This window comes from Sciurus carolinensis, chromosome 10 (genome assembly GCF_902686445.1).
Source record: "Sciurus carolinensis chromosome 10, mSciCar1.2, whole genome shotgun sequence".
Classification (NCBI taxonomy): Eukaryota; Metazoa; Chordata; class Mammalia; order Rodentia; family Sciuridae; genus Sciurus; species Sciurus carolinensis.
This window is the reverse complement of record NC_062222.1, coordinates 34,117,292-34,144,125: the sequence shown is the minus strand read 5'-3', so window position 1 is coordinate 34,144,125 and position 26,834 is coordinate 34,117,292. Positions and strand designations below refer to the sequence as shown.

General features: G+C 38.0%; 1 protein-coding gene across 1 annotated transcript in view; it reads left to right on the top strand.

Annotated features, from left to right (window-relative positions):
- Positions 1-26,834, top strand: part of C10H4orf45 (chromosome 10 C4orf45 homolog) — a 92,138-nt gene that overhangs the window by 42,610 nt on the left and 22,694 nt on the right. Inside the window, exons 2-3 of the mRNA XM_047565989.1 lie at positions 10,429-10,661; positions 23,729-23,787. Of these exons, the coding sequence (XP_047421945.1) occupies positions 10,429-10,661; positions 23,729-23,787 (292 nt within the window). The remainder of the gene's footprint in view (positions 1-10,428; positions 10,662-23,728; positions 23,788-26,834) is intronic.

The following is a 26,834-nucleotide window of genomic DNA, read 5'->3' as shown; positions in this document are numbered from 1 at the left end:
GTGAATGGCTGACTCCATCACTGGGGGCCCAAGATAAGGGCAGAACATCACGACAGAAGGAAGGTGCTCAGCTCATGACATCCAGAAAGCAAAGAAGAACATCAAAGAGCCAGGGATAAAATATAAACCCCAAAGTCACGCCCTCAGTGACCTGCAGCCATGCTCCACCTGTGTACAGTTACCACCTATTTAGTCAAGTTCAGTGGTCAGAGAGCTCTCATAATCTGATCATTTCACATTCTGCATTAACACAGGAGCTTTTGTGGGACACCTCATATCCAAACCATAACACCAAGCATAAGCTTAATGTTCTGCACTGCCCAGAATGCTACAGGAACTACAAAGGAAATGGGATAGTGCAAATTTCTAAAGAGGACCAACAAGGGTTGGCTTGACAAGCAGACAAAACATACACTCCTGAAACATCTAGGAAATCTCAGCATGTGCACGAAACAGATCAAACTATAAAGTTTCAATAATGTCTGTTACAAAAAGCAGAAAATGTGTCCTAAAGGAGATAAGTATGGTCTTTTTTAGAATGTATGGAAAACCAGAAAAACAGAGGCCATATGTCATATTGATCTTTGTTCACACTGACCTAGCACTGGGCACTTAATAAGGTGCTATCAATATGATTTGAACCATTTGTTGAACTGTGCATAAGCACCAAGTGTATTCTTTCTTCTTTTTTATCTTTTTTTTTTTTTGGTACTGTGGATTGAATCCAGGGTCACTCCACCACTGAGATACACCCCCAAACATTTTTACCTTTAATTTTGAGTCAGAATCTCACTGAGTTGCTTAGGGTTTTGCTAAGTTGCTGAGGCTGACCTAAAACTTCTTGTTATCCTCCAGTTTTAGCCTTCCAAGTTGCTGGGATTCAAGGCATACGCCATCACTTGGATTCTCTAATACTTTATAACTCCAAATGCATAATTATCACATCAGTTATATTATTGATGGAGTAATTCCTTTCGATTATTGGAAGCATTCTGACTAGAAACTGCTGCCTCTAAGGATTTCAGGTGATTCACAGAGGTTTATGGTTTGAGAAAAAAACCTAATACATGTCCAAAGGAAGTTTCTGCCTGATGTTTATTTGACTCATTCAGAGACTTGACAAGGCAAGTCATCCAGTTTTGTCAACATTTGGAGACCTATTGCATAATTGCGCTGACTGAATTAAATGCAGCATTTAAAAATTTTCCAGTCCACGAGTCAATTCTGTGGTTACTGTTGGAATTGGAGGCTTATTCACATGAGTACTTGAGGCATTTAGTCTCTAACATTGTCTTCTCTCCTGCCCTACATACGTGTGTCAGATGTGCCCATTAGAGTTCATTTCATAGTTCCCCATTCCCAGCACCGCCCTCTGACCCTTGCCTTGGCTTGATTCCCCTGACAAGCTGTTCTGCATTGCACCTCTGCAATGGCCAAATTATGCCCACGTTTGTCAACAGATTTTCAAATACACTTATTAAAATACCCATTTCCACATTCCACTTGATTCCTTTTGATTTATTTCCTTGATATATTTCGTTTTGGTCACTGAGATGTAGGATTGGCCTCGTGAGGCAATATTATAGAATGAAGTAACATTACGATGAATTTTTGTCCTCAACGCTTTTATTAAAAGTAAGTGCATGTCTTGCTGCCCCAAGATTATTTTCTTTTAACATTTTATTTCCGTCTGAGAACTTATTTAAGGTTATGTTTACTAAATGACAAATAATTTGAATTTTTTTTTATCTCACAATGTTTTTATTTCCTCCAAGTTCCTGAAAAACATATTGCTAGATATAGAATTCTGGGTTGACAAGGTCTCTTTTTTAGGAACTGAAAGTAATTGCTCTACTTCCTTCTGGCCTCTGGTTTCAGATGAGAATCCTGTCATTAAAATTGCGGTTCCCTATAGAGAAAAAGGAATTAGGATATAGAATACCCGTCTTTTCCAGGACAGAGACCACTACAGTTTAGAAGAGCAGGTCTCAGGATAGTGGGGATGGCAGGTTCCTCTCTGAAGCGTGGCTCAGGTGTGGAGAAGGATTTCAGGAACCACTTCTCTCATTAACACTTGAAAAGAAAACCATGTTGAATCATTCCCTGGACCTTAGAAAGATTGACCTCACCTGAGAACATAAGCGGATTTACAGATAGAACATGGAGCTCCAGTGGAAATAGTCTGTCAGATGAAGATAAGACATTTTTCTAAATCACAGCAAGAAAATGACATGGCTCTAGAATAGGCCAGGGTATTTTGTTTTTCATTTGTTTGTTTGTTTTTGGTTTTGGAGACAGGGTCTTGATAAGTTGCTTAGACCCTTGCTAAGTTGCTGAGGTTAGCTTTGACCTCACAATCCTCCTGCCTCAGCTTCCTTAGCCGCTGGGATTACAGGTGTGTGCTACCATCCCTGGCAAGGCAGGTTTTGTAACAGGAATGTTTTATGTCCAGAAAGTGAAGGTGAATTGCTAACTTTGTAAGAAATCTGGTTTCTGTTAAATATTGGGTTCCATGTTGGAAGACACATTCCTCACTAATAAGTACTGCCAGTGATTTCACTGAGTTCCAGTCTCTGATCTAAGCTCTCGAAAATATTTTTTCACTTAATATCCCACAAAAACCTTGAGAAGTCACCAGTATTGTAAATATGCATATCTTTCTTTTCTTTTTTCTTTGTGATGCTGGAGATTGAACCAGAGCCTAGTGCACACTAGGCAAGCACTTTACCACTGAGCTACACCCTCAACCCCAGTGGGTATTACCTATATAATTAACACCTTAAGTTTGGACTTGTTAGAATTGGTTGGGATTCTATTTTAGTTCTATGTTCTCTCAATGCCTATATAATGCTGCAGCTACACTGCCTTCTTGCTGTCACTGGGTAAATACTATGACAACCAACATGTGAGTCAGTCAGTTAGTTAGATGACATTTTGTGTGGCATCGTGCTCTAGATGGTTTAAAACAGGTTTCTTAACATTGAGTCCATTGCCACTTGGGGTCAGGTAATTCTTTGTTCAAGGGAGGAAAACTTTGCTGTGTGTAGTAGGGTGTTTTGTACCATTCCTGGTCTCTATCTACTGGACCACAGGAGCAACCGTCCCTCCTTGTAATAATCAAAAATGTCTCCAGTTGTTGTTTTGAATGACAAAAATCACCCCCAGTTGATAACCATAAACCTAGCATTATGGAAATTATGTTGTTTTGCAAATTTAAAAGTATATAGCACATCTGGGATGTTTAAAAGTCTTAATAATTTTAAAATAAATTTGTGAGTTTTAACTGACAATTACTTGGTTAGTCAAGGTTAGGTTTATGTTGACAGACTCTCTGGAGGATGGTTATTATGGTTCAGATATGAAGCATCCCCCAAAATCTTCTGTGTCAAAGGTTTGGTCCCTAATGCAGCAAGGTTCAGAGTAGGGCTTTTGGGAAGTTGTTGAACCATGAGGTCTCTCACTTCATCTGTCCATTAATCCATGGATAACTGAATAGACTACTGGGAGGTGGTGGAAACTGTAAGCAGGTGGGACATGGTTGAAGGAAGTAGGTCACTGGCAATATGCCCTAGAGGGCTATATCTTGTGTTGGGTCCCTTTCTACCTACCTGATTCCCCCGCTCCCTGCTATGCTTACCAGTTGCCATGAGCTGAGTCCTTTTCTTCCACCATGTCTTCTACTATGATGGTGTGTCTCATCCTGAGGCCCAGTGCAATGGAGTCAGCCAACCACGAACTGAAACCTCTGAAATCATGAGCCAAAAGCCAATCTTTCCTCCTTTAGGTTGTTAATGTAAGGCATTTGGGTCGCAGTGATTGAAAGCTAACTAACATAGTGGTTAAATTCTTTGGACTACTTTGTATGCCATTTTGGTTAGTACATGCATTGACATTTTAGTTGTTAACTGGGGAAGTAATATTTTCAGATTGTACATAATCAGATAGTACTTGTATTGTTAATTCAGTCATATTAAATGTATGTAATTCTTGTTATGTAATTCTTGGTGTCTTCACACATTTCAGAACACGATTGCAATATTAAAGTCTGTATGACTTTTATGGACAAAAATGAATTATATGAATTATTGCTCAATAAAACTGATATTATAAATAGATAAATGAATGAATGAATGAATGATTGAATGTAGTGAAAAGTAGTTCTTCTGACTTTACCCTTTGGTGTCTTACCATAAAGTCCAGAATGGAAGAATTTAAGACAGTTCTGAAAATTAAATTGCTCATTAGATATTTAAAGCATTTACATCTTTCCAACATGAGTTTATATATCGTCAGTGTTATGATGGTATTCTTTAATTCATTTACTCAATTAACAATTTGCTTATCCGTGCAATACGTATTTCTTGTGTGGATCTCCTATGTTCAGAGCATTGTGCTGGCAATTAAGAATTAACAGAGATAAATAAGATACAGCCCTCACCTTCTATACTCACAAATGGAGAGAAGACCCATTAAATATGATGTAGAAAAGAAAACTAAAATTAAATGAAGCTACTATGAAGGCAGTATGCTGTCTCATTTTGATTTAGGATGTTTTCCAGAAAAGGAAGCATTTACAATAATCTCAATAATCTTCATAAACTTTGTCTTAAAAATGAGAAAAGTTTAAGGTCTCTGTACAAGATGTAGTAGACTTTTTTTTTTGGTGGGGTGGATACTAGGGATCAAACCCAGGGCCTCCTGCATGCTAGGCAAGTGTGCTACCACTGAGCTACATACACAGCCCTGGAAGATTGATTACTAAGGAGAAAAACCAGAATCAAGACTAAACAGGAGGCTCTTCTGATTTTTCAGAAGAAGGTAATGAAGGATAGTTTGCTTCTGTTACCTGTCTCTCGGAGAGAATACAAGTTCCACGAAGGCAGGACCTCTGTTGTATTCACTGCTAGATTCCCAACACTCAGAACAGTGCCTGATATACAGTGTCTATTCACAGTATTTGCTGAATAAATCAGCAAAAGAACAAATGAATGAACAAATTAAATGAGATAAGGAAAATGCAGAGTGTTAGAAAGAGACATTTGTTTCAGAGGTGGAATTTTTTTCCTTCTAAGCTTTCTACCCTTTACAGCTGGGGCCTTTTTTTCAAATGTTGGAAGGAGATGAAGTTTATTGAAAACCCTACCAGATCCACTTACCTGTACTCTTTCCTGCCTCTGGCATCCACATCTTCAGTGACCACCATCTGCGAGACTGGCAAACTAGAGGATCAAATTCATTCTGCAACCCATTTCTGTAGGGCTTATAAGCAAAGAATGGTTTTGATTTTTTTAATGGTTGGGTAGAAGAGCAAAAGAAGAATAACATTTCACAGCATATAAAATTACAATTTCAGTGTCCATAAAGTTTTATCTGTGCTAATTTGTTTACATATTATCTATGGTTGATTTTGCCCTAATAGGGGTAGGATTGAATAACTGAGACAGAGATTTTATGACCAGAAAAGTCTGAGTAATTTATTCTTGGACTCCGTACAGAAAAAGTTTGCTGACCCTTGATCTTAAAGAGCTCTGAAGAAAGGATTTGAAATCCATTCACAATAAGAAATGAATCATTCAATTAGTGAAAGCTTCCAAGATATAAACAAAGAAACAAAAAACTCTGATAGGTAAGACAAAGTCTCAAGTTAAAAAATAAACAACAGGGCTAGGGTTGTAACCAATGGTAGAGCACTTGCCTAGGTTTCGTGAAGAACTAGGTTTGTTTCTCAGCACCACATATAAATAAACAAGTAAATGTCCATTGACAACTAAAAAATTTAAAAAAACAAAAACCAACAACAAAAAATCTATGTAATACTATTAGGTATGGATTATATGCCAGGTTCTCAGATAAGCATTCGGTTAAATAAACACATTCTCTCCTCTCCTTCATACAAGGTTATAACACAGGCCACACTGTGGAGACTGAGACACAGAAGCTGGATAAATTTTCCCAGGTCACAAAGCCAGCATAAGACAATGCAAAAGTTTCCACCTATATTGGTTGAGTTTGAAACCACATTCTTGGCTGGGGTTGTAGCTCAATTGTAGAGTGCTTATCATACAGGTGGCCTTGGGTTCCATCCCTATCACACACACACACACACACACACACACACACACACACAAGATGATAACAAAACAACCCTCGGCCACATTCCTAACTGCAGATGTGGCATTTCAGAAATAAGTGAGCAAGTTGAGGACACAGAGAGATGAGAATGGAAGTTGAATCTGCCTATTGTCCTTGAAATCATAGTTTTTGCAAGAGAAAAGTTGAACTATAATTCATGGTACGGATTTTTATGGGAGTACATTTCCTTCCCCATGATGATGTAGCTACTATTGCAGAGTAAGAGTTAGGATTGACTGACTAACATTAAGTAACAGCAATTCCTTTTAAGTATTATACTTAAAAGTCATTCTGCTAGAGTTGGTGGTCAGACACGAAGGAAAACTTCAAAGGAGATGGAAAATGGATATTTTTTTCTTTTTCTTTTTCTTTTCTTCTTCTTTTTTTTTTTATTAACCTAGAAGTAGCCAACTTCATTGTTGGCAAATGAAGGCTCAAGTTTGTGAAAAGAGGATGAAATGTCCAAGAAAACTTGCTGCAGGATGAAGAAACACTAGAAACATTCTGAGGGATATAGCAACAGTAGTCAATTAAACAAAGATGATATTTGTTAAGGGAAAAATAAAAAGACAAAAAGTTGGCATAAACTGGAAGTTTTACTTTTAATCAGGAAATCCAATCCAGCAGAACCTAGGTTCTAAATAATGAGGTTTGGAAGTGAAAATGTGAGTTATTAAAACCAAATGCCTGCAGAACTGTCTTATTTGAGAAACCATATGCACTAGTAAGATTTATGTTACTATAACAAAATACCCAAGGCAAGTAACTTAAAAAGAGAAAAGTTTTATCTAACTCACAGTCCTGGAAGTTCCAGTCCAATACCAGGTGTCCCTATTAATTTGGGCCCTTGATGAGCCATGGGTGGCAATAGTTGGGAGCACATGTCAGAGAAAACTGCTTGCATCATGAGTCAGGCAGTGAAGAGAGACTAAGGAACCAGAGTCCCAAAATTCTCTTTGAAGGCACATCTTCAGTGACCTCCAGGTGAGTCTTCCCACTAGGCTCCACCTCCAAAAGGTTCACATCACTTCCCAATAGCGCCACCTGGGGACCAAGGCTTTAACACAAAGACCTTTGGAGAATGCTATCTATATTCAAACAATACACTGAGTTTCTGGGTGTTGCTGTGGGTAGTGATATGGGGATCTTTTGGTTAGGGAAACCCTGGCGTGACTGCCGGAGACCTGCTGTGACTGGGAGGTCTACCTCGTACCATAACCTACTCATGCCTCTGCTTCACAGGCAGGTACCTGAATCAGCTACATGACTTACAAGGCCAGGGCAGGGTCTCCCCAAGAAGACTGTGAGACAGGAGTCTGTGAGCTAGGTACTGTGCTGCGCACATCACATTGTGCATCTGTAAAGCATACTGGAGGAGGCAGAGGCTTTGTGAAGTTTGATGACTCAGCTTCAGCCATGAAGCACCCTGCTTGGGGACACACACACACACACACACACACACACACACACACGTTGCAGAACATGTGCACTTTCCACCATATTTTAAAACTAAGTGCTTTGGGTTCAGCTGGTGCTATGGTTGGAATGTGTCTCTTCCAAAATTCAGGTGTCAAAACAAAACAGTCAACGTGACAGTATTAAGAAATGGGTCCTTTAAGAGGTCATGAGGGGTCCTCCCTCATGAATGGGATTAAAGCCCTTGTAAAAGAGGCATCACCTGGCAGTGTGCAGCTTGCTTGCCCTCCTGCCTCCTGCTAGATGAGGATGCTGCAACCAGGTGCCATCTTAAAATCAGAGAGCAGCACCCACCAGAGACTGAACCTGCCCTGTATTGACTTGGATTCCATAGCCTCCAGAACTGTGAACAAATAAACTCCTGTTCTTAATAAGTTACCCAATCTCAGATATTTTGTTACAGCAGCACAAATGAATACAAATAAATAGCATATAATTGTTATGGGGCACAACTTAAGAACAGACCTATCACCATTGAGAAGTCCAAATTTGAGAGCCTTTATTAAGTTGGCTGGCTGACTGTCTCACACAATGCCCCAGAAATGGCTACTGGGAGAACAGCCCAGACCATAGGGTTGCAGAGGTTCTTATACCATAAGTCACATCAATCATAAGTGTCTGTTGCTATGATTCAAAATTACAAACTAACATCATGGGATCTGAAATCATTAACAGAGGGGGAAGTGGGTCAAAATGACTTACTTAGGTACAAACTAAAGAATGGTTAATACATCTAAACAATCACTGTTGACATCACTGTTAACATGGTACATTGTTTAGGAAACTAGGAATCAAAAAGAAAATAACTTTTCATTATACAAGAATTGCCATTTCATCATTTTGTGTTGTCAAACAAGTCATGCTAAGCAACTGTTGATGGGTACAGAGGTGGGGTGTTCCCATGGGAGAAGCATTTCCTACGTAACATGGAGTCTCAAGGTAAAATGGAGTCTATTTAGTTATTGCCCATATAGTCTGGTCTAAAACTTTTCCATGGAGTCAAATATGTCAACTCATCGCATAATGACTTTAAAAAACAATTATGGCAGTCCACAGAGTAACTGAGGAACTAACTATAGACATACACTTACCTTCACTTTTATGATAGTATGTGGTGACAAAATTATAACAACTACTGAAACTTTATATGGAGGGTCATTATTTCCCCAAATCTTCCATGTCTGTAGGATGCACATAAGTAATCTGATAGAGAAAAAAAAATGTTTAAATCAAATTTGGAAACTCTAGATTACATAATTATAAACATGTTTGCTTACCTCTCAGCACTCTGAATATACTTTTGCAGGCTGTGAATATCTAAAAGGCAGTGCTCCTAAATGTATTTGACTATGGAACCTCTTCCCTTCCCATACACCTTCATGGTACACTCATGGGATCAATATTTGAGGAAACATGGGAATACTCTGGCCTAAATTCCAGTAAGAATAACACAGTTCTTCTGTATTTCACCCTGTTTAAAAGAGATTGCAAACATGTCTCTATGATGGGAGTCAGATGAGACTTCAACATCTGTCAGATGGAGAGAACAGTTTTTCATACTCCGACAATTCTGTACCAGAGCAGTTAGATCTAAGTGAAAACCTGAAACAAATAAAATTGAAGCTACAAAGTGTTCATCAGGGGAAATTAGCTACTCGGTGAATACTCAGTGCGTCCTGGGGAGTGACGGTGATTAGGAAGCTGTGAAAACACCTGCCCAAATCTTCTGTCTGAACGGTTCTCACGTCTGCATCCTGCCTGAAAAGCAGAGATGTCTCTTCTAATCACAGACTCAATAGCACATTGACCATCCCACGGGAGCACCTGGGCCACGTGACTGAGGCAGTGAGTTCAAGCCGCTGCCCATTTTGTGCTCCCTGCAGATGCCCAGCTCCCTGATCTGAGAGCAGAATGAAAGGAACCATGAGCCCTGGAGAGTCCTTGGGGATGACCTCCATGCAGTTTTTGCCTTCAAGGTCTGTGGTGAACTTTTGGATTGAAAACAGAAAGGAAGTTCCTTCTTTGTATCCCTGATCCACCTGTATGATTTTATACCCATTTTGGTTTTGGAATTTTCAAAATTCTTCCTGGACAAGTGACTCCACTGCCTCTCTGTCATCAGTACCATTCTTCCAGAAAGACTATGCTCCCCTTCATCATGTTCATATCATTGACTCCAAGAACCACGTTTAAGTGATGTTTTCCCAGACTTCTGATTTTTTTCTGTTTTATCCACTTTCACATTTCATTAATCATTTTTGATCATTGTCTTACTCTTTAAATACCACTATTTATCAAACACCCCGACCTTGCTCATCATCTATTATAATGCGCTCATCTAGTAATTTTCTCAATTTCCAATTGCTTTAAAATCCTTTGAGGAGTATCCTCTCATTTCAGATTTTATCTATCCAGACAAACACCCCAACATCTGAAGGCCTACACCCTGAATATGTGGCATGTAGGAGGAATTCTTGCATATCAAACATGTCTATATTAAACAGAGCAGTTTAGTGGGGTCATTAAGAGTCCAACTTTCAAGGCAGCCTCTCTGGGTATGAAGAGCTTGTTAGCTATGACTCTGGATAAGCAACTGGTCTTTATGTGCCTTACTTTCCCCATATGGGGAAAATAATTCTACCTTTCTCATTTGGTTATTAATAAGGATTAATTGAATTAATATATCTAAAAGGCTTATAATAGCACTTAACAACATAGTAAGCAATGGCTATTATTATTTCCACCATTAAAATAAAAGCATCTTAGCATAAAGTAGGAGGAATAAACATTCCTATATAATTTTTTTCCTGTCTCTTTAAGGTCCAGATTATGTAAAGGATTATTTGCCTAAAGTGCATCAGCATACTTCCTATATAGGAGAAAAGCGTCCAGCATTAGAAAAAACTGGAGATCTCAGATATTTGTGGAGGTCTGCCCCAAACAGAAGCTGGCCAGCAAAATATAAATATGAGTACGTTGGTGGAGTTGGTTGGGGGATACAAGACTATAATTGCATCAACAAATCAAGACAGGAGAGCGGTTTTCATGTCAAGGTATTACCCTTATATTTATGCTCTTTGTAGTATATTGTTTTGTGATTAGTTCTTTCTGGGTTTGCTTCCTTAGACCATATCAGGTACTTGATCTCTTATGGAGAAGCAATGGGATTCTAGTGTGAATAAATGTTCTTGCTACTGCAACACCCCCTTACCCCGCTCGATACAAGAAAGGGGAGGTGTGAAGAAAATGAAAGTGATGGATAATTCTGAAGCATTTGGACTTGGTTTGGGATGCATTCCGAGTCACATGTGTGCGGAGGCATTTGCACACTCTTCCCCCATCCAGGCACTGTTCTGTGAGTGGGTGGTGTCAAGGAAGAAGAAAGTGTTGGACATAATCCACAGAGCCCAAACAGGAGTCTAGGGATCTTTGAAAGCCACTGAGTTGTGCATGCCTGTGTGTCAGTAATTCAGGGTATGCAGTCAGATGACTCTTAGAAACCTTGTCTGATTTCCTTTAGGTGATGTGGACACAGGCATGTGCCCATAGTCTCCTCTGGGACTGGAAGAGAATGCTGAGGATTTTGGAATGAGAATCTGAGAATTCAGGTATCTATTTCCAGGCAAGCCTATTGCATTGTCTGAACATTTAATGTGTCAGTTATGCAATAACCAGAGTTCTTCAAATTCTTAAGGCAATGTAGTATAGTCCCTCGTGGTAAAGGTTAGCAAACAGCAAACAAAAAAACAAACAAGCAAAAATCTTTGTCTGCTTTGTCTGATCCAACCTTCAGCTATGCAGGAGAATGGTTTGGAGTTCAATCTTGGAATTTAGTCTCTGATTTGGGTCTAGTTCTGTGACTTTGGGCAAATGTGTTCACCTCTCTGCATCCCTGTTCCCCCATCTCCACCTGGCAGTACTGGGAGGCACACATGACAAGATCACCTAAATTCCTATACTGATTCTGCCAGGTTAAGTTTTTTTGTGATTCTGTTTCTTTATTAGGAATTTTTTTTTTAACCTTTGTTTGTTTGTTTGTGTGGTGCTAAGAATCAAACCCAGTGCCTCACATGTGCTAGGTAAGTACTCTACCACTGAGCTACAACCACAGCCCCTCATTATGAAATCTTAATATCTACCTTATTGGGCTGTCATTGGCACTAAACAAGTTGATACTTGTGAGGTGCCAGGTACAGTGCCTGGCATGTAAGGGACTCTACATGTGTTTAATATTATTATTATGTTGCAAAAATTAAATATGAGAACACAGGAATGCACTAAGCATGATGCCTGGCAAATGGTTGACATCCAAATTTCAGCTATTAGTACTGATTCTTATGTTTCTTTTTCTTCTTCTTTTTTTTTGGTATGTGAGTGTGTGTGTGTGTGTGTGTGTGTGTGTGTGTGTGTGTGCTTTTCTTTTTCTGTTTTTTAGTTTGTTTCATTTTGTTTTGTCTCTGCTTTATGTTGTCCAGGCTGATCCTGCACTCAGGTGATCCTCATGAGTGGTTAGAACTACTGGCCTGAGCCATTGTGCCAGAATTGTATTTCATGTTTCTCAGTATCACTGAAACAGAATGAACACCCTGAAACATAAATGTTAAACTGTATGCTATTCCACTTAGGCAATAATGGTGAAGTTCTGAAATTTGATTAAATATCCTACTGCCCTCAGCAAGGAGAGTCCAACCCCAATGCAAAGCAGTTGGTTCGAATAGAGTCCAAAATTCTGCTTACCTGGTTGCTTCCCTTTGGCTGGGAATGTCCTGCTTCCCCACAATCTGCAAACTGTCTGGCTGTCTGAGTGTGCATGGACTCTCTTCCTTCTTCATCTATAACTTAGGGTTCCATTTTTCTGCTCAAAAGAAGTGCAAGCAAGCATTCCTTAGTTTTTAAAGCAAGTCGAAAATCCAAAAGACACGGTCGCTGGGAGTTAGCTTTCCAGGAAGGTATTTATTCAGTTTCTCTTTTTAGTGTTTCACAGATAGCTTTTAATGAGACTTTGCTTGGTAACAGTATCCTCTTGATCTCTGTGGCAGTTAGTGTGAACCACACAGGGATTTTCTTTTCCAACTTTTTACATTCTCAAGAACCTGGTCTTGTTTGGCATGTGGTCTAAGATGATCACTTGGTTCTGGCACTTTAACATTAATTGTTTCCAAGGATCTACCTGTCTCAGATAACAAGCTGGAACGACACTTTGAAGAATTCCTTAGATGTAGAGCTTTATAAGAGAACAAAATGATTCTAAGAATGACCATACATATAGTCACTGAGAATGACTATACATAGTAGCAAAGAACCATCTACAACTTACCTACCAGTTCAGACTGGTTTTGTCACCAGGAATGCTAATCTTCCTCTGCCTATTTAAGTTGCACTTCCCCTTCCTGTTGTTATCTAAGAAAGATCAAAATACCATTCTTTGGGTCTAGACTCAGATTTTGATTCCTTAACACCCCACAGCTTCAGGCAGCTACTTCCAACTAATCAGACCTGGGGTATAACTGACACTTGAACTGACACAACCACATACATGCCACACATGCAAACACGCCCCCACATACACACAGGCTGTTAAGAGGGGTGGTCTTAACCCAGATCACTACATAGCTGGTCAGTTCTCCAGTGTGGTACCACTTAGGAAGTGTCCCAGTCCACTTCTTGTTCTTTCTCTAGTACCTCACCTTTCTGTACATCATCTCTATATACCTCACCCTTTCTGGTCCCATCATAGTGCAAATTAAACAATGGTCAATTCTTGTTTTGATCTGACTGCAGACACTCCTCAGTGTCTCTCGCTCTGTGCTCAGAACTCTGGTGTTAATCTCAGACCTTCATCTACTGGATTTTTATAGCTCTAACAGCTGCTTTTCTTAATTTATTGCTGCAGGTCTAAGACAGGCAGCAAAGGAAGCTCAGCTACCTTCAATAAACTCCTGGTAAAATGCCTGGGGCAGCTGCCCCCTACCTGGGAACTGTCTCTCCTATTTGGGGCAGGAGGAGGGTTTCTATAGATCATCTGGCTTTTGGCAGGAACATAATAACTTCCATGCTGAGTGACACCTGAAAAATTCCTCCCACATTTTAGAGGTCAGTAAAAAACCACAAGATCAGATTTCTCTTCTAAATTTTTTTTGTGTTTAGCTATTTCCTCCTCACTGTTATGTGGGTTGCGATGCTGTAATAATGCATGTGCGTTTCGTTGAGGAAAGATCATTATTTTTGTTATTATTTCAGATTTAAGAGCAGTAGATTCTTTTTGTTTAAATGGATCTGGTCTCTGCCACACTGTATGTTTTCTGCAAGAATCTAGAAGGACAATTGAAATAATTCAACCTTCCTCGGGGTTGCTGTGCTTCTTCTCCCCTTGCCTTTCTCACCCCAAACCTCAGCAGGGTCAACAGGCTTCCTGATGCCCGTTTTCTGCTCCTGCACTCTGACCTCATGACAAAATGATTTAAGTCATTTGCTTTCCCACAGAAATGATATCACACTGTTCTCAAGCACTAACTCTTCATTGAAGTGATCTCAAAGACAACATTAAATCAGTTAAACTTAACATATCACAACCAATACATGGCACATTATAATAACTTCTAAAAATCCCAGGGGAACCTGGAAAATCCATCAATATATTCATATGTAATACAGTAACTAAAACATTTGTGGTTTCGATATTTCTGCTTCATTTTTAACTGCCACAAATTTCACTGTCGTGAGGGAGGAGGGCTTCTCTGGGACAGTTTTATGGACATTTGAACAGATTTCTGGTGAGATATTGAATTTCTTGATGGCCGATAGGATAAGCTCATCCAGGATTGGTTGGTTTATTAGATATTTTCCTTGTGATGGATTTACTTAAACAAGACAAATATGAGAACAGCTACAAGTGAGAGTATTTAATAAGGGATTATCTATTTTACAGACGAGGAAACTGAGGTATGGACAGGTAAGATTCTTTGCCTGAAGCTATACAGCTAGTTAATGGTACAGCCCAGGACATGGAATTCGAGCGAAGTACAAGATGTAGGAAACGAAACAAAAGACAAAGATCCAAACATTAGATTGGAGCTGCCGAGGGGCACACTCATTTCTGTTGTCAATTTTCCACAAAGTGGAGGTCCTAGACAATTAAGTCAATTCTGGTTGCTTTTTCTGGTAAGGAATGCATGTCTATTTTCATGGTGCTCTTGGTTTTCTCCCAGTTTCTCACTCTGCCCTGTTTGCACACAGTATACTTCATTTATAATGTTAAAATAAATTGTTAAAAGGTACCACCCCTATATTTGATGTTCAAATAGCTTGGTAATGGTTATTTTTGAATTTTTTATTTAATAAGCATTTTATAACTCTTCAAAACATATCAAATACAACCACTGGTATTTTGTGGGTGTGTGTGTGTGGGGGGGAGATAATAGTAAAGTCTCACCAAGCCAAACCTTCTTTCCTTGTCCCAGCCTAACTTATGCAGTACCAAAATGCCCTCCCCTCTCTCAAGTTCGCCTGGGGAAAAAGAAAAAAGCATCACCAGTGTGGAGTTGCTAAGTATATACAATACCCAAAAACATGTTCCATAATTCCTGGGTTTCTTTTCCACCACCAAATTTTCATTTACCTTTGATTCATTTAGAACAATTATAAAAAAAGTTACAGTTTTGAAACTCATTAAAAATCCTACTCTCCAAATGTTATTATCAATATAGAAGATTTTGAAAAGATAATAATGCTCCCCTTTCCAATCAAGTTATCCAAGCAAAATAGAAAATAGCTTTTCTAAAATTAGGCATGTTCTTTCCCAGACGGGCATGTGTTTAGTTCTCACTTTTTACTTCTTGTAGTTATTTGCATCCTAACACTTTGTGGTTTAATATAAAAATAATTGCATTATCACCTTTCATCCTTAAGTGCCGGATAAAATAATACATTTCATGATCCCCCAGGAAGCTCTTAGGGAGTGACACATGCTGCCCATCTGTGAAGGAGGAGAAACCCTTTACTTCTTTGGAAATAGTATATTCATACCACGAGCCTCTTTCTACTCAGGGTTATATTTTACCCCATTTTTTAAAGCTTGGTTCTATGGAATTCTTCAAATAAATTGAAGGAAGTCATTGCCTCATAAAATCTCACTTGGATCTGAACCTCCAGAAAATAAATTTTAGGTTTGATGCTTCCTTTCTCTAACAGGCCATGAAAACAGCAAGGTAGCCAGCCAGATCCTGCGGATCTGTACCCTCTGCCCTGTGTTTCAAGCAATTCCATGAGGAATAGTGAATTCCAATAAGCCAGGCACAGAAACACAAGCTTTGCATATTTTCACTCTTATGTGGAATCTAAAAATGTTGATATCATAGATATTGAGAGTAGGAGGGTGGTGACCAGTGGCTGACAGAGAAAAGGAAGGGACTGGCAAAGGCTGATCAGTGGGTACTAAGCTACAGCTGGAGAGCAGTAAGGAGTTCTGGTGTGCAGTTGCACAAGAGAATGACTATCAATAATGATAACATACTACACATTTCAAAAATCTGGAAGAAAAGACCTGGAAAGTTTTCTCCATGAAGAAATGATAAGCTGGGTGCTGTGGTACATTGTCTAAAATTACTGTGATTGGGAGGCTGAGACAGGAGAGGTCGACCTCAGCAACTTGGCAAACCCCTGTGTTAAAAAGAACTGCAGTAATATTCTATTGTCAAATACAACTAATTAGAACAAATAAAAAATTTTTTTTTTTAAAAAAGGGCCGCGGATGTAGCTCAGTGGTAGTGCAACCCTGAGTTCAGTCCCCACTACAAAAAAAAACAAAATAAAACGAAAAGAAAAAAAAAAAAAAAAAAAAAAAAACCAGGAGAAAATAAATGTTTGAGGAGATAAATTTGTTTAACCTATTTCAACATTATATAATGTACATATGAATTGGGTATTGAAACATTCCAGGATACTCCATTAATATGTATAGTATTGGGCTGGGGAGATAGCTCAGTTGGTAGAGTGCTTGCCTTGCAAGCACAAGACCCTGGGTTCAATCCCCAGCACTGCAAAAAAAAAAAAAAAAGTATAGTATTTATGGACAAGTTCGAAAACAAGTATAAAAAATAATAAAGTATGATTAATAGTTTAACGTTCTACTAGGCATCCCAACCCTAAATGACCTGGTCTCTCAGGGAAACACAATACTTTCTCTATTGAGATGACTAGTAAGCATTTATCAGTAAATTGGAAAAGAAACACATTTTAATTTTCACATCTTTTGTTAAGAGGTGGATATATGAGCAGAAATAAGAAAAAAGTACTAAATGCTATTTGAGGCCTCCTGAGTGGTTTTATCCCTTAATTAAGGAAAGCTAAAAATACTTCCTGGTGGTTACTAACTTTCCCAGGGCCTGACATGTCTTGAGTATGTATCTAAATGTAATCACTTTTTTCTTTAAAAAACAAAACAAAACAAAAAAAGCAACCTTCTTAAAGTTAATTTCTCAAAGTTAATAATAGTATTTGTTATATATTTTGAATAAATATTATTCAGCAATGATAGGGACACAGAAAGTTAAAAAAGGATTAACTTAGAATGGATTCTAGTAAAATTGTGATATAATTCCACAGCTAGACTCTTTCAGGTGTATTGTCAAAGAATTCTGAAATTTGTTCATGATCTAATTACATCAGAAGCACAGGTGGATAAAAAAAAATAGGACATCTGTTTTCTAAATCTACCATTAATCCTGTTTTTTAAGATCACTGGGGGAAATCCTTCAATCATCTTAAACAGACAATGATAGTTTTCCATTATTCATACACAACATTCCCAGGGTAACCACTATGTTGACAAAAATGCATTGAATGCAGAGCAAATGAGACCAGAAAACTGGACCTATCTATTTGCTCAGGATTGAATCTAGGAAATCAAGGAATCTTTTTTTGTTTTTGTTTTTGTTTTTGTGGTGGTGGTGGGGGGTGTACTGGAGATTGAACTCAGGGGCACTCAACCATTGAGCCACATCCCCAACCCTATTTTTTGTATTTTATTTAGAGACCTGTCTCACTGAGTTACTTAGTGCCTCACTGTTGCCAAGGTTGACTTTCAACTCTTCATTCTCCTAACTCAGCTTCCCGAATCGCTGGGACTGGAAATCAAGGAATCTTAACTGGAGAAAGTTAGAAGTAATTCATTAAATATGGGAACCCCTGCTATGTGGTCCCTGCTGTGTTTGGGCACAAAGAAAATTGCACTGAAATTATGTGCTATAGGAATCTACTGTGAAAGTTTCTTTGTGTTGTTGCAGAAATTCTTGGTGTGACTATTATCAGGAATTGTGCTATCTGGTCCCAAGCCATGTTCCAACTGGCTTTGAGCAACTTAGCTCTGAAATTTGTTGTATTTGACTTTACACTGACGTTATCAGCATAACTTACTCCTGTCTACCACCTCCTAGTGCATCACATGGGTTAGATGATTACCCAGAAATGCTGAGATAGAGACTCAGATTGCCTCAATTCACATGCAGTGACTTTGTTGAGAGACCAAGTTGTAGATGGAGAAAAAAAAAGAGAGAGAGAAATGAAATTTTAAGTGTGCATTAGATTAATAATTATTCTATTCCCAGGTTATTCAATAATGTCATTAGACAATTTAAAAAATTTTTTAAAATATATATATATTTTTTCACTGAAATTTAGATATACTGTTAGTGTTTAAATGCATGAACTACCACCCCTAGTGGTAGAGCTAATTGAACAATTAACTTGGGGGAAGCTCACTTTTTAACCCTACAATTAACAACAGCAGCAAATGCATTAGAAAACTCCAAGGGTGAGCTCCAGTGCAAAATAGGAGCTTGATTGTATTTCAGAAACTGTGCTTTGAGTGCGGGAGACTTGGGAAGCTCTGGTGTAGCTTTCCTGTAGCTTGAATGGTAGAATTCGCTCAGATTTCAGACCCTGGTAGAAATGATCAACTGGTCTGGCTCAGGAACTGATATCAGAAAGATTCATTACCCATCGCAAATCATAGCAATTCCCAACAAAATACATTCAACAAAATAAACTCTGGTCTTTCTCTGAAAGAAAATCCATAGAAAGAATGAGAAAAATGTTTTCCCTGAAAGAGTAGAGGGAGAACATAAGAGAAATTTGCGTTTTCTTTAAGAATCATTTAGATAATTAGTATTCATTTTCCAGGCAAATCTACTGTGGCCTTAAAGAAAGTTGTATGTGACATACAAGAAGCTAAAGTGACCAGCTGAAAAACGTTTTATTTACCTCTTTTTCCTCTTTCACATGCCAATCTGACTACTGTTTTTTTTACAATGCCTCAGTTTTCCCATCTACAAAATGGAGTTTACATCGGTTTTCAACTGCTGCATCACAATTGAAGCAATTTAAAGCAAAACCTATTTGCTCACAGTTCTTTATTTAGGTCAACTGTTCAGGGCTGGCATGACCGGTTTGTCTGCTGAGGTCTCTCAAAGTGGAAATCAGAAAGAACCTGTGGTTTGGGGTTTTCTTACCTGCACAGGATTTTGAACTATAGCATTATAAGGACCCTAGAAACATGATGGAATATGTTGATCATTATTTGGATTCCTCACAGAAAGCAGGAACATGGGGGCCATAGTCAACAAACTCATGAAACCCAGTTTTTAATCCTATTTGTTAGAAATTGATGAATTAGTTTAAAATATTTAAAAACACTGCAGTAATATTGAAGAGGAGGAGGAGGAGGAGGAGGAGGAAGAGGAGGAGGAGGAGCAGGCAGAGGCCAGGATAACATGGCTGTTGGAATTCAAGCCCACTTATAATGTGGTATAAAATGAAATATGGGTCTCTGTATTGTTCTTTTTTTTTTTCTTTTTCTTTTTAAACTTTTTAATAAGAAAAAATATATCACAGTAGAAATACCTTAAGTTCTGATTTTCCTAAAAGAATTCTTTTGTTTCTACCCATGTTCTGAATATAAAACAAATACTTCAAGTGCTCCATTCCAGAAGAGGTAATATTATGCAACTTGCTGATGTGGCTTCAACCAGGGGAACACTTCTCACCAGCTGTGGGAAGACAGACACCTAAAGGGTTAACAGTAATATTTTGCAAATTGAGGCAAGTGGAGAAAAATACATTAGCATAAGAAAAGGTAGCCTTAGGGGATTTTGCCACTCAAATGTTTGGGACTGAGAGCTCTATGTTACCAAGGAGGAGACTAGAGAAGAAAACCCTAGTGTCTACGCATTCTCTAAATGCACGGCCACTGTATTCATTCTACTGGTGAGAAAGACCCATGGTTATAGAAATGGAGAAAGGGCTCTTTCTAGTAAAGAAAGCTAAAATTGGATATACTAAGAAAAGCATCCTGGAGTATGATAATAATGCAAGAGGATTCCACTGGGATCAATTCTAAAAAGATTTCCTAAGCAGGTTGGAACTAGAGAAGTGGTTTGAGATTAATAGTGAAAATCTTAAGCAACAATTTTGATCTTTAACTAAAATGAGCCTCAAATGTGTGCAATTAATTTAACTCAAATTTAACAGATTTTTCTCATTTCAGAAGTTGTGCCTACCTCACAGTATCTGAATGTAGTGTCTCCCTTTTATTAATGCCTAATTTAAATATTGCTTTGTAGAAAGTATCCATTATTATACTTTGTAGAAAGCATAATTTTTTTTAGTTGAAAATATTCAAAATAGGTAGGAAAGGTTTGCATTCATTTCCTTAAAATACTGCTAATTAGTTAATTGTTTCTATGAAGATGTTAAATTTTTATTAATTTTTATTTATATTTTTTGTGGTGCTGGGAATTGAGCATGCTAGGCCAAACACTCTACCACTGAGCTACATCCCAGATGAATTAGCTGTAATTTTATTTTTGATTAATTTATTTATCGGTACTGGGATTGAACCCAGGGGTGCTTTACCATTGAGCTACAACTCCAGTCCATTTTGTTTTTTAGTTTGAGACAGGGTCTCACGAAGTTGCTTAAGGCCTTGCTAGATTGCTGAGGTTGACTTTGAACTCAGGATCCTCTTGCCTCAATCTCCCAAGTCACTGTTATTTTCAAATATATATATATATATATATATATAAATAAAATATATATATAAAATATATATATAAATATATATATACATATATATATGTATTTTTTTCAGTATTAGGGATTCAACCCAGGGCCTCATATATGCTAGGCAAGTGCTCTACCACTGAACACTCCCAGCCCTGAATTCATTTTTTATTTTATTCTTTATTATAATTACCAGTGCATAGTAATTGTACAAATTAATGTTTCACTGTGATATTTCCACACGTCCATACATCACGCTTTGATCGTATCCACCTTCCCTATGCCTCACCCCCTTTCCTTTCCCCTCCCTGCATCCACTTCCCTAATAGTCCCTCTTCTACTTTTAGGGCTTTCATCTCCAGGTTTCCATATATGAGAAAGAATATTCAATACTTGGCTTTTGTGTCTGGCTTATTTCACTTCATATGATGATTTCTAGTACTATCCATTTTCCTGCAATGACATGATTTTGTTCTTCTTTGTGGCTAATAATACTCCAGTGTGTATATGCCACATTTTGTTTATCCATTCATCTGTTGATGGGCACCTAGGCTGATTCCGTAACCTAACTCCTGGGGCCAGTGCTGCAATGACCAAGGGTGTACGGGTATCTCTTTTGTTTGCAAACTTCATTTCCTTTGTGTATATACCCAGGAGTGGGATTGCTGGATCTTATGGTAGTTCTATTTTTATTTATTGAGGAACCTCCATACTGTTCTCCATAGTAGCCATTCTAGTGTACATTCCACCAACAGTGTAAATAGTTCTTTTTCCCCCACGTCTTCACCAGCCTTTGCTATTTTTTTGTTTTTTGATAATAATCTCTGAATTAGTTTTTATTTTTTCTCAATATTGACTCACTTTTCTTTCCACATTTTTTAATTGGTGCATTATGGTTATACATAATGATGGGATTTGTTGTTATATATTCATAAATGCATACAACATAGCAATGTAATTTGGCCAATATCCTCCCCAGCACTTCTCCCCTCTCTCCCCTCCTCCTAAACCCCCCTCGCTTTTCCTTACTGATTTCCCTTTGATTTTCATTGGATCCCCACCCCCAACTTTTCTAGTTTTTAAGTCAGTCATTTTTTTATTCTTATAAATGACTGACCTGACCGGTAAAAAAAAATTTTGATTTATTTGATTCTGAATTTCATTAGGTTTAACATCACAGTGAGCATGGCTGTCTAAATAAATCAGGCAGCCTGATTTATTAATTAATTAAGATAGAGAAAGGGCAAGTTATTTTAGATAATAAAACTTTTATGACATTATCTACTGATATCGCTAGGAAAGATGGAAAAAAATGTTTTATTTTGTTTCTGAGTAAGGTCTTTCCCAAGAAGATGTAATTTTTGGTTATGAAAAAATTGGAAGCATGCTGGATGTGGTGGGCATGGCCTGTAATCCCAGCAATTAGGGAGGCTCAGCAGGAGGATCGCAAGTTCAAGACCGGCATTTGCAACTTAGCAAGACTAGCTCAAAAAATAAAAAGGGCTGGGAATATAGCTCAATGGTAAAGCACCCCTGGGTTCAATCCCCAGTACTGAAAAAAAGTGGGGGGGCATAGATAGCATGAGATCAAAAGTTCTCCAAATCCTGGAGATTTTGTGCAGAAGCTGATAATGAAATTATTTGTAAGTTAATGGATATGGTCAGTTTTCAGGGAATCATGTCAGAAATTGAGAAACAAAGCTACACCGTGATCTTTTCATTATATGCAGATTATTACTTTCACATTTTCTGTGGAATAGTATGGGCAACCTGCATTAAAATCTTATTCTTTCCTTTGTTTATTCATTTTCTGTGTAGACTTTCTAGAGATCAAGGTTTCAGGTCTTTATCCTGAAGAAGGTGACATAAAGAAACAGTTCAGTCTGGCATGGTGGTGAACACCTATAATCCCAGAGGCTCAGGAGGCTGAGGCAGGAGAATCATGAGTTCAGAGTCAGCCTCAGCAACTTAGTGAGGCCCTGAGCAACTCATAAATAAAACATAACAAGGGCTGGGGATGTGGCTCAGTGGTTAAGTGCCCCGGGGTTCAATCCCTGGTATCAAAAAATAAAAAAAAAAAAGAAAGAAACAATTTAGCAGCAGTCAATAAGTAAACTCTTTCTAAACCAAAGCTTGAAAGAAAAAGAAGAAAAGAGAGGGAAGATAAACAAAAGGTAGCACTAGGTCATTCCTTTGAATTCCTAACATTTTCATAGTTTGATTTGCTACTTTTGGGGATGTTATGAATCTGGCATCAAATGTAAATATATGTAAATAAAATGCATTCCCAAACTGAATTATTCTTTGATAATTTTTGTCATGGTTTCCCAGACTCCTTATGGAAAACTGAGAAATGAATATAGACTCATACCCTTTTCAACATAAATCTGAGACCCTTATTTCCTATATTTATTTCCAAGATGGGCCATCCACTGAATGGATCTGGGGAAGAGGAGCTCATCTATAGAGATCATTCATTTAGTAATAAAAGATCATTTCAGTGCACATGGGAGAATATGGGAACTATTTTTTAATGTGGTAACTGGTACCAAGCTCCCAAATATTTTGTCAGTATTCTAAATTATGCTTTTTAAAGGGCGTTTCCAGGTCTACCCACGACCACAGGTGTCTATATCCAGCATTTTCTTATTTTATTGCCACCACATTTTCTAATTCTAGGGGGAGAAGGTAAAGAGAAGAGTGCTAGACTGTTGGAGTCTGAATGATGAATAGTAAGTAGTTCAGAACGCCTGCTTGTTCACAGAGTCATAAAGATAGAAAGGAGCTCGAAAGTGGGGGACTCGACCCTCCTTGTCCTCAATACCCGCCTTTCACAGACAGGGAAAATGAAGCACATTGAGTCATATTTATTTTACTTCTTATACTTCCCCCTCAGTTCAGGAAGTAAAAGGCCATCATCTTCCCCAAACTCCTTCTAACTGACTCTAGCATTTCCTAATTCATTTCCTAGCCCAACTTCCTTTGACTGGAAATACAGACCCTTAGATATGTTGGTACCTATTTACCTTGGACTGAAGGTAAATTCATTTTCTTCCTTTTACAGAGTGGAGAACTAACTTTTGAAGCTATTAATAAAATAAACCACAGATATCAAAACCCATGGTAAGTATCTCTCTCTCTCTCTCTTATACATATATATAATGTGCGTGGTGCTAGGGATTGAATTCAGGAGCTCATGCATGCTAGGCAAGCACTCTACACTGAGCTATATCCCCAGCTCTCTAGATATATTTTAAATTAATAATTTTTCTTATAGCAATTAATTTTTTTAAAAATTATTTTTATTTTTATTTTTTTGTAGTTGTAGATGGACATGCCTTTATTTTGTTTCTTTTTTTTTTTTTTTAACGTGGTGCTGAGAATTGAACCCAGTGCCTCACATGTGCTAGACAAGCACTCTACCACTGAACCACAACCTCAGCCCCAATTTTTTTTTTAACTTCTGAAAATATACTACCACTTTATTTCTTTTTATTTCATATAGATTAGGGGAGTTAAGATTATGAACTTTATTCCTACTAACTAGGATACTAGAATCAACTTTCACTAACACTAAATTTAATTAAGGGAAGGAAGGAGTAAAGCAAGTATTTGAAAAAGAAATGGTCAGAATGTAGTAAAGAAAAGATATGCAAACGTGCAGCTCTTAAGAAGAACAACTAAATGACCAGGTTAGCTTTAGCTTTAGGTTAGTTTTTTTGGTTAAAAAACTAATTTCATGCTGTTGGCCTAGAAACCATAATAGTAGGTAACCTTGGTTAATAAACATAATCCTACTGAAGTCACATAACGTCTTCAATTCATGCTGTCTTAAGGTAATGTTGAACCAAAATTAAACATGTCCAGCGCGATGCATGACAAATTAATGGGAAAAGAGTAAAAAGCTGGGCTTGTCAATTAGATGGAACATAAAATTTAGATTCCTGAGAGGGAAGGGATCAATCAGCATAGCTCTTGCAAGACTACAGATTGAATATTGTTATCATAGGTTTGGGGAGATAAAGGTTTCTGGGGTCCACTTTACCTCATTTTTAATTTTTGAAGGATACAGTTACTAGCATGTGCAAAATTATTGGATTTTAGTCCCTTTCTGTTCTACTACAACAACATAAACTGCATGCATTAGAGACAAGACTTCAAATTTCATGTCAAAAGCCTATTACGAGGCAGGTGGAGTAGCATACTCTTGTTAGCACCAGCCACTAGGGAGGCTGAGGCAGGAACATAGAAAGTTCAAGGCTAACCTCAGCAATTTAGTAAGATTCAGTTTCAAAACAAAAAATAAAAAGGGCTGGAGAGGTAGCTCAGTGGTAAATAGACCCTGAGTTCAATCCCCAGTACCACAAAAACAAAACAAACAAAAGCCTATCAGGTACTAATTCCAGGATAATAAGAGGTCCCACTGGACAATTCATGTAACTTATTAAGCATATTCCATATGGAAAGCTATACAGAATAGTTACGCTTTATTGTATGAAAAGCACATGTTCTCACTAAAATATTCTACTTTGTTGAAATAACATTGCTGGTATCTACTAAAAATACCCTGTCTAATATTTCCTAGCAAAGAAAAGCATTAAAGGTCACTGGAAATCAAGGAAATTTTAACAAGTGTTGGTGATAAAAGTGTGAAAATTTGCTATATTTATTTAAATACTAAAAAATTTGTCAGGACATATTTGAGAAACATTGAAGCTTTGAACATTTTCCCTGGGCGAAAGAATATTGGTGACATTCATTTCTGGGGACTATACTATGCTCATGAGGTTACAAAATGCTTATGAAAAAGTGCTTGTATTCAGGGGACTGTAGATTAAGTTAGGAAATTGGGATATAAATATAAGAAGAAAAACATCAAAATCAATTTGTATGTGTTGAATACTGTGTTAGCTTTCTATTACTGTAACACATACCTGAGATTATCGCCTTACCTTGGTTCAGAGTTCTAGAGGTTCCAGAACATGATCAGTTGGCCCTGTGCATTACCGTGGAGAGTATGCGGTAGAATAAAGCCATGTCTGATATTCCCTTCTGGCCATGCCCCCAGTTGACCAGAAGGCATCCCACTAGGCTCCATCTTTTTGTTCTCCATACTGGGGATCAAACACAGAGCCTTGCACATGCTACACCTGCACTCTACCACTGAGCTGCACCCCAGACCTTGAGCTCCACCTCTGAAAGGTATCACAGGCTGAGGACCACAGCTTTAACTCGTGGACCTCTGGGGGACACTTACCCAAACTATAGCAAATTCCAAATTAATAGTGAGGACAATAACTAGAAAGCTATAGCTAGATAAACTTAATTTTAAAAACATGTTAATGCCCCACCCCAACCCAGACTCATCTGTAGTCTCTGGCAGGAATCCTATTTCTAGGGAGTCAGACACCAGCACCTGAATGCTGCTTCTCTTGAGACTCTAAACACCTGTGTCATTGGAAGTCTTTCCGCCCCACTCTTGGCTGCAAGACACTTTTGAATAGGATATTGGCTCCGAAGGCCCAGGCGGGCCTCCCCACTTGTGTTCTCTCAGTTGGACTGAGACCAGGTCAGTGTTTGTCCTCCCAGCGTTCTCAGCCAGCCGCATTTACTCAGTTAATTCAGCACCTCCTGTATTGAAAACACTGCTGGAATCTATAGTCACAATGTTGAACAAGCCGGACGCAGCACACACCCTTTTTGGAACTTGTATTCTAAGAGAGGAGAGAGACATTAAAACAACTTGCAGCTTCTAAAAAAAAAAAAAAAAATCACAGATTCTTCATAATTAATTTTGTATGTGTGTGTGTTGCTGGGGACTGAGGGTATGTTTTAATTTTTAAAATTATAAATATAATTCATGCTTGTGGCGACAAATCCAATAAGACAGAGATATGTTAAGAAAAAGTTATAATCTACCCTAGTTCATTCGGTTCAGGATAAAACAGTTTGGTATAAAAAGTATTTATTGGAGGTAAAGAGGTTTTCCTGGTGAACCAACCTTGACTGAGGGTTAGAGAAGTGTTCCTTCAGGAAGTGAACTGATATTTGCTTTGGATTAAGCTACTCTTTACTTAACCCAAGCAGACTTTCCACTATGCTTATCTTGTTATAGCGTGTCTCCTTTTAGTTCATGTAAATTATGAATTTGGCCTGTTATCAAACTGATA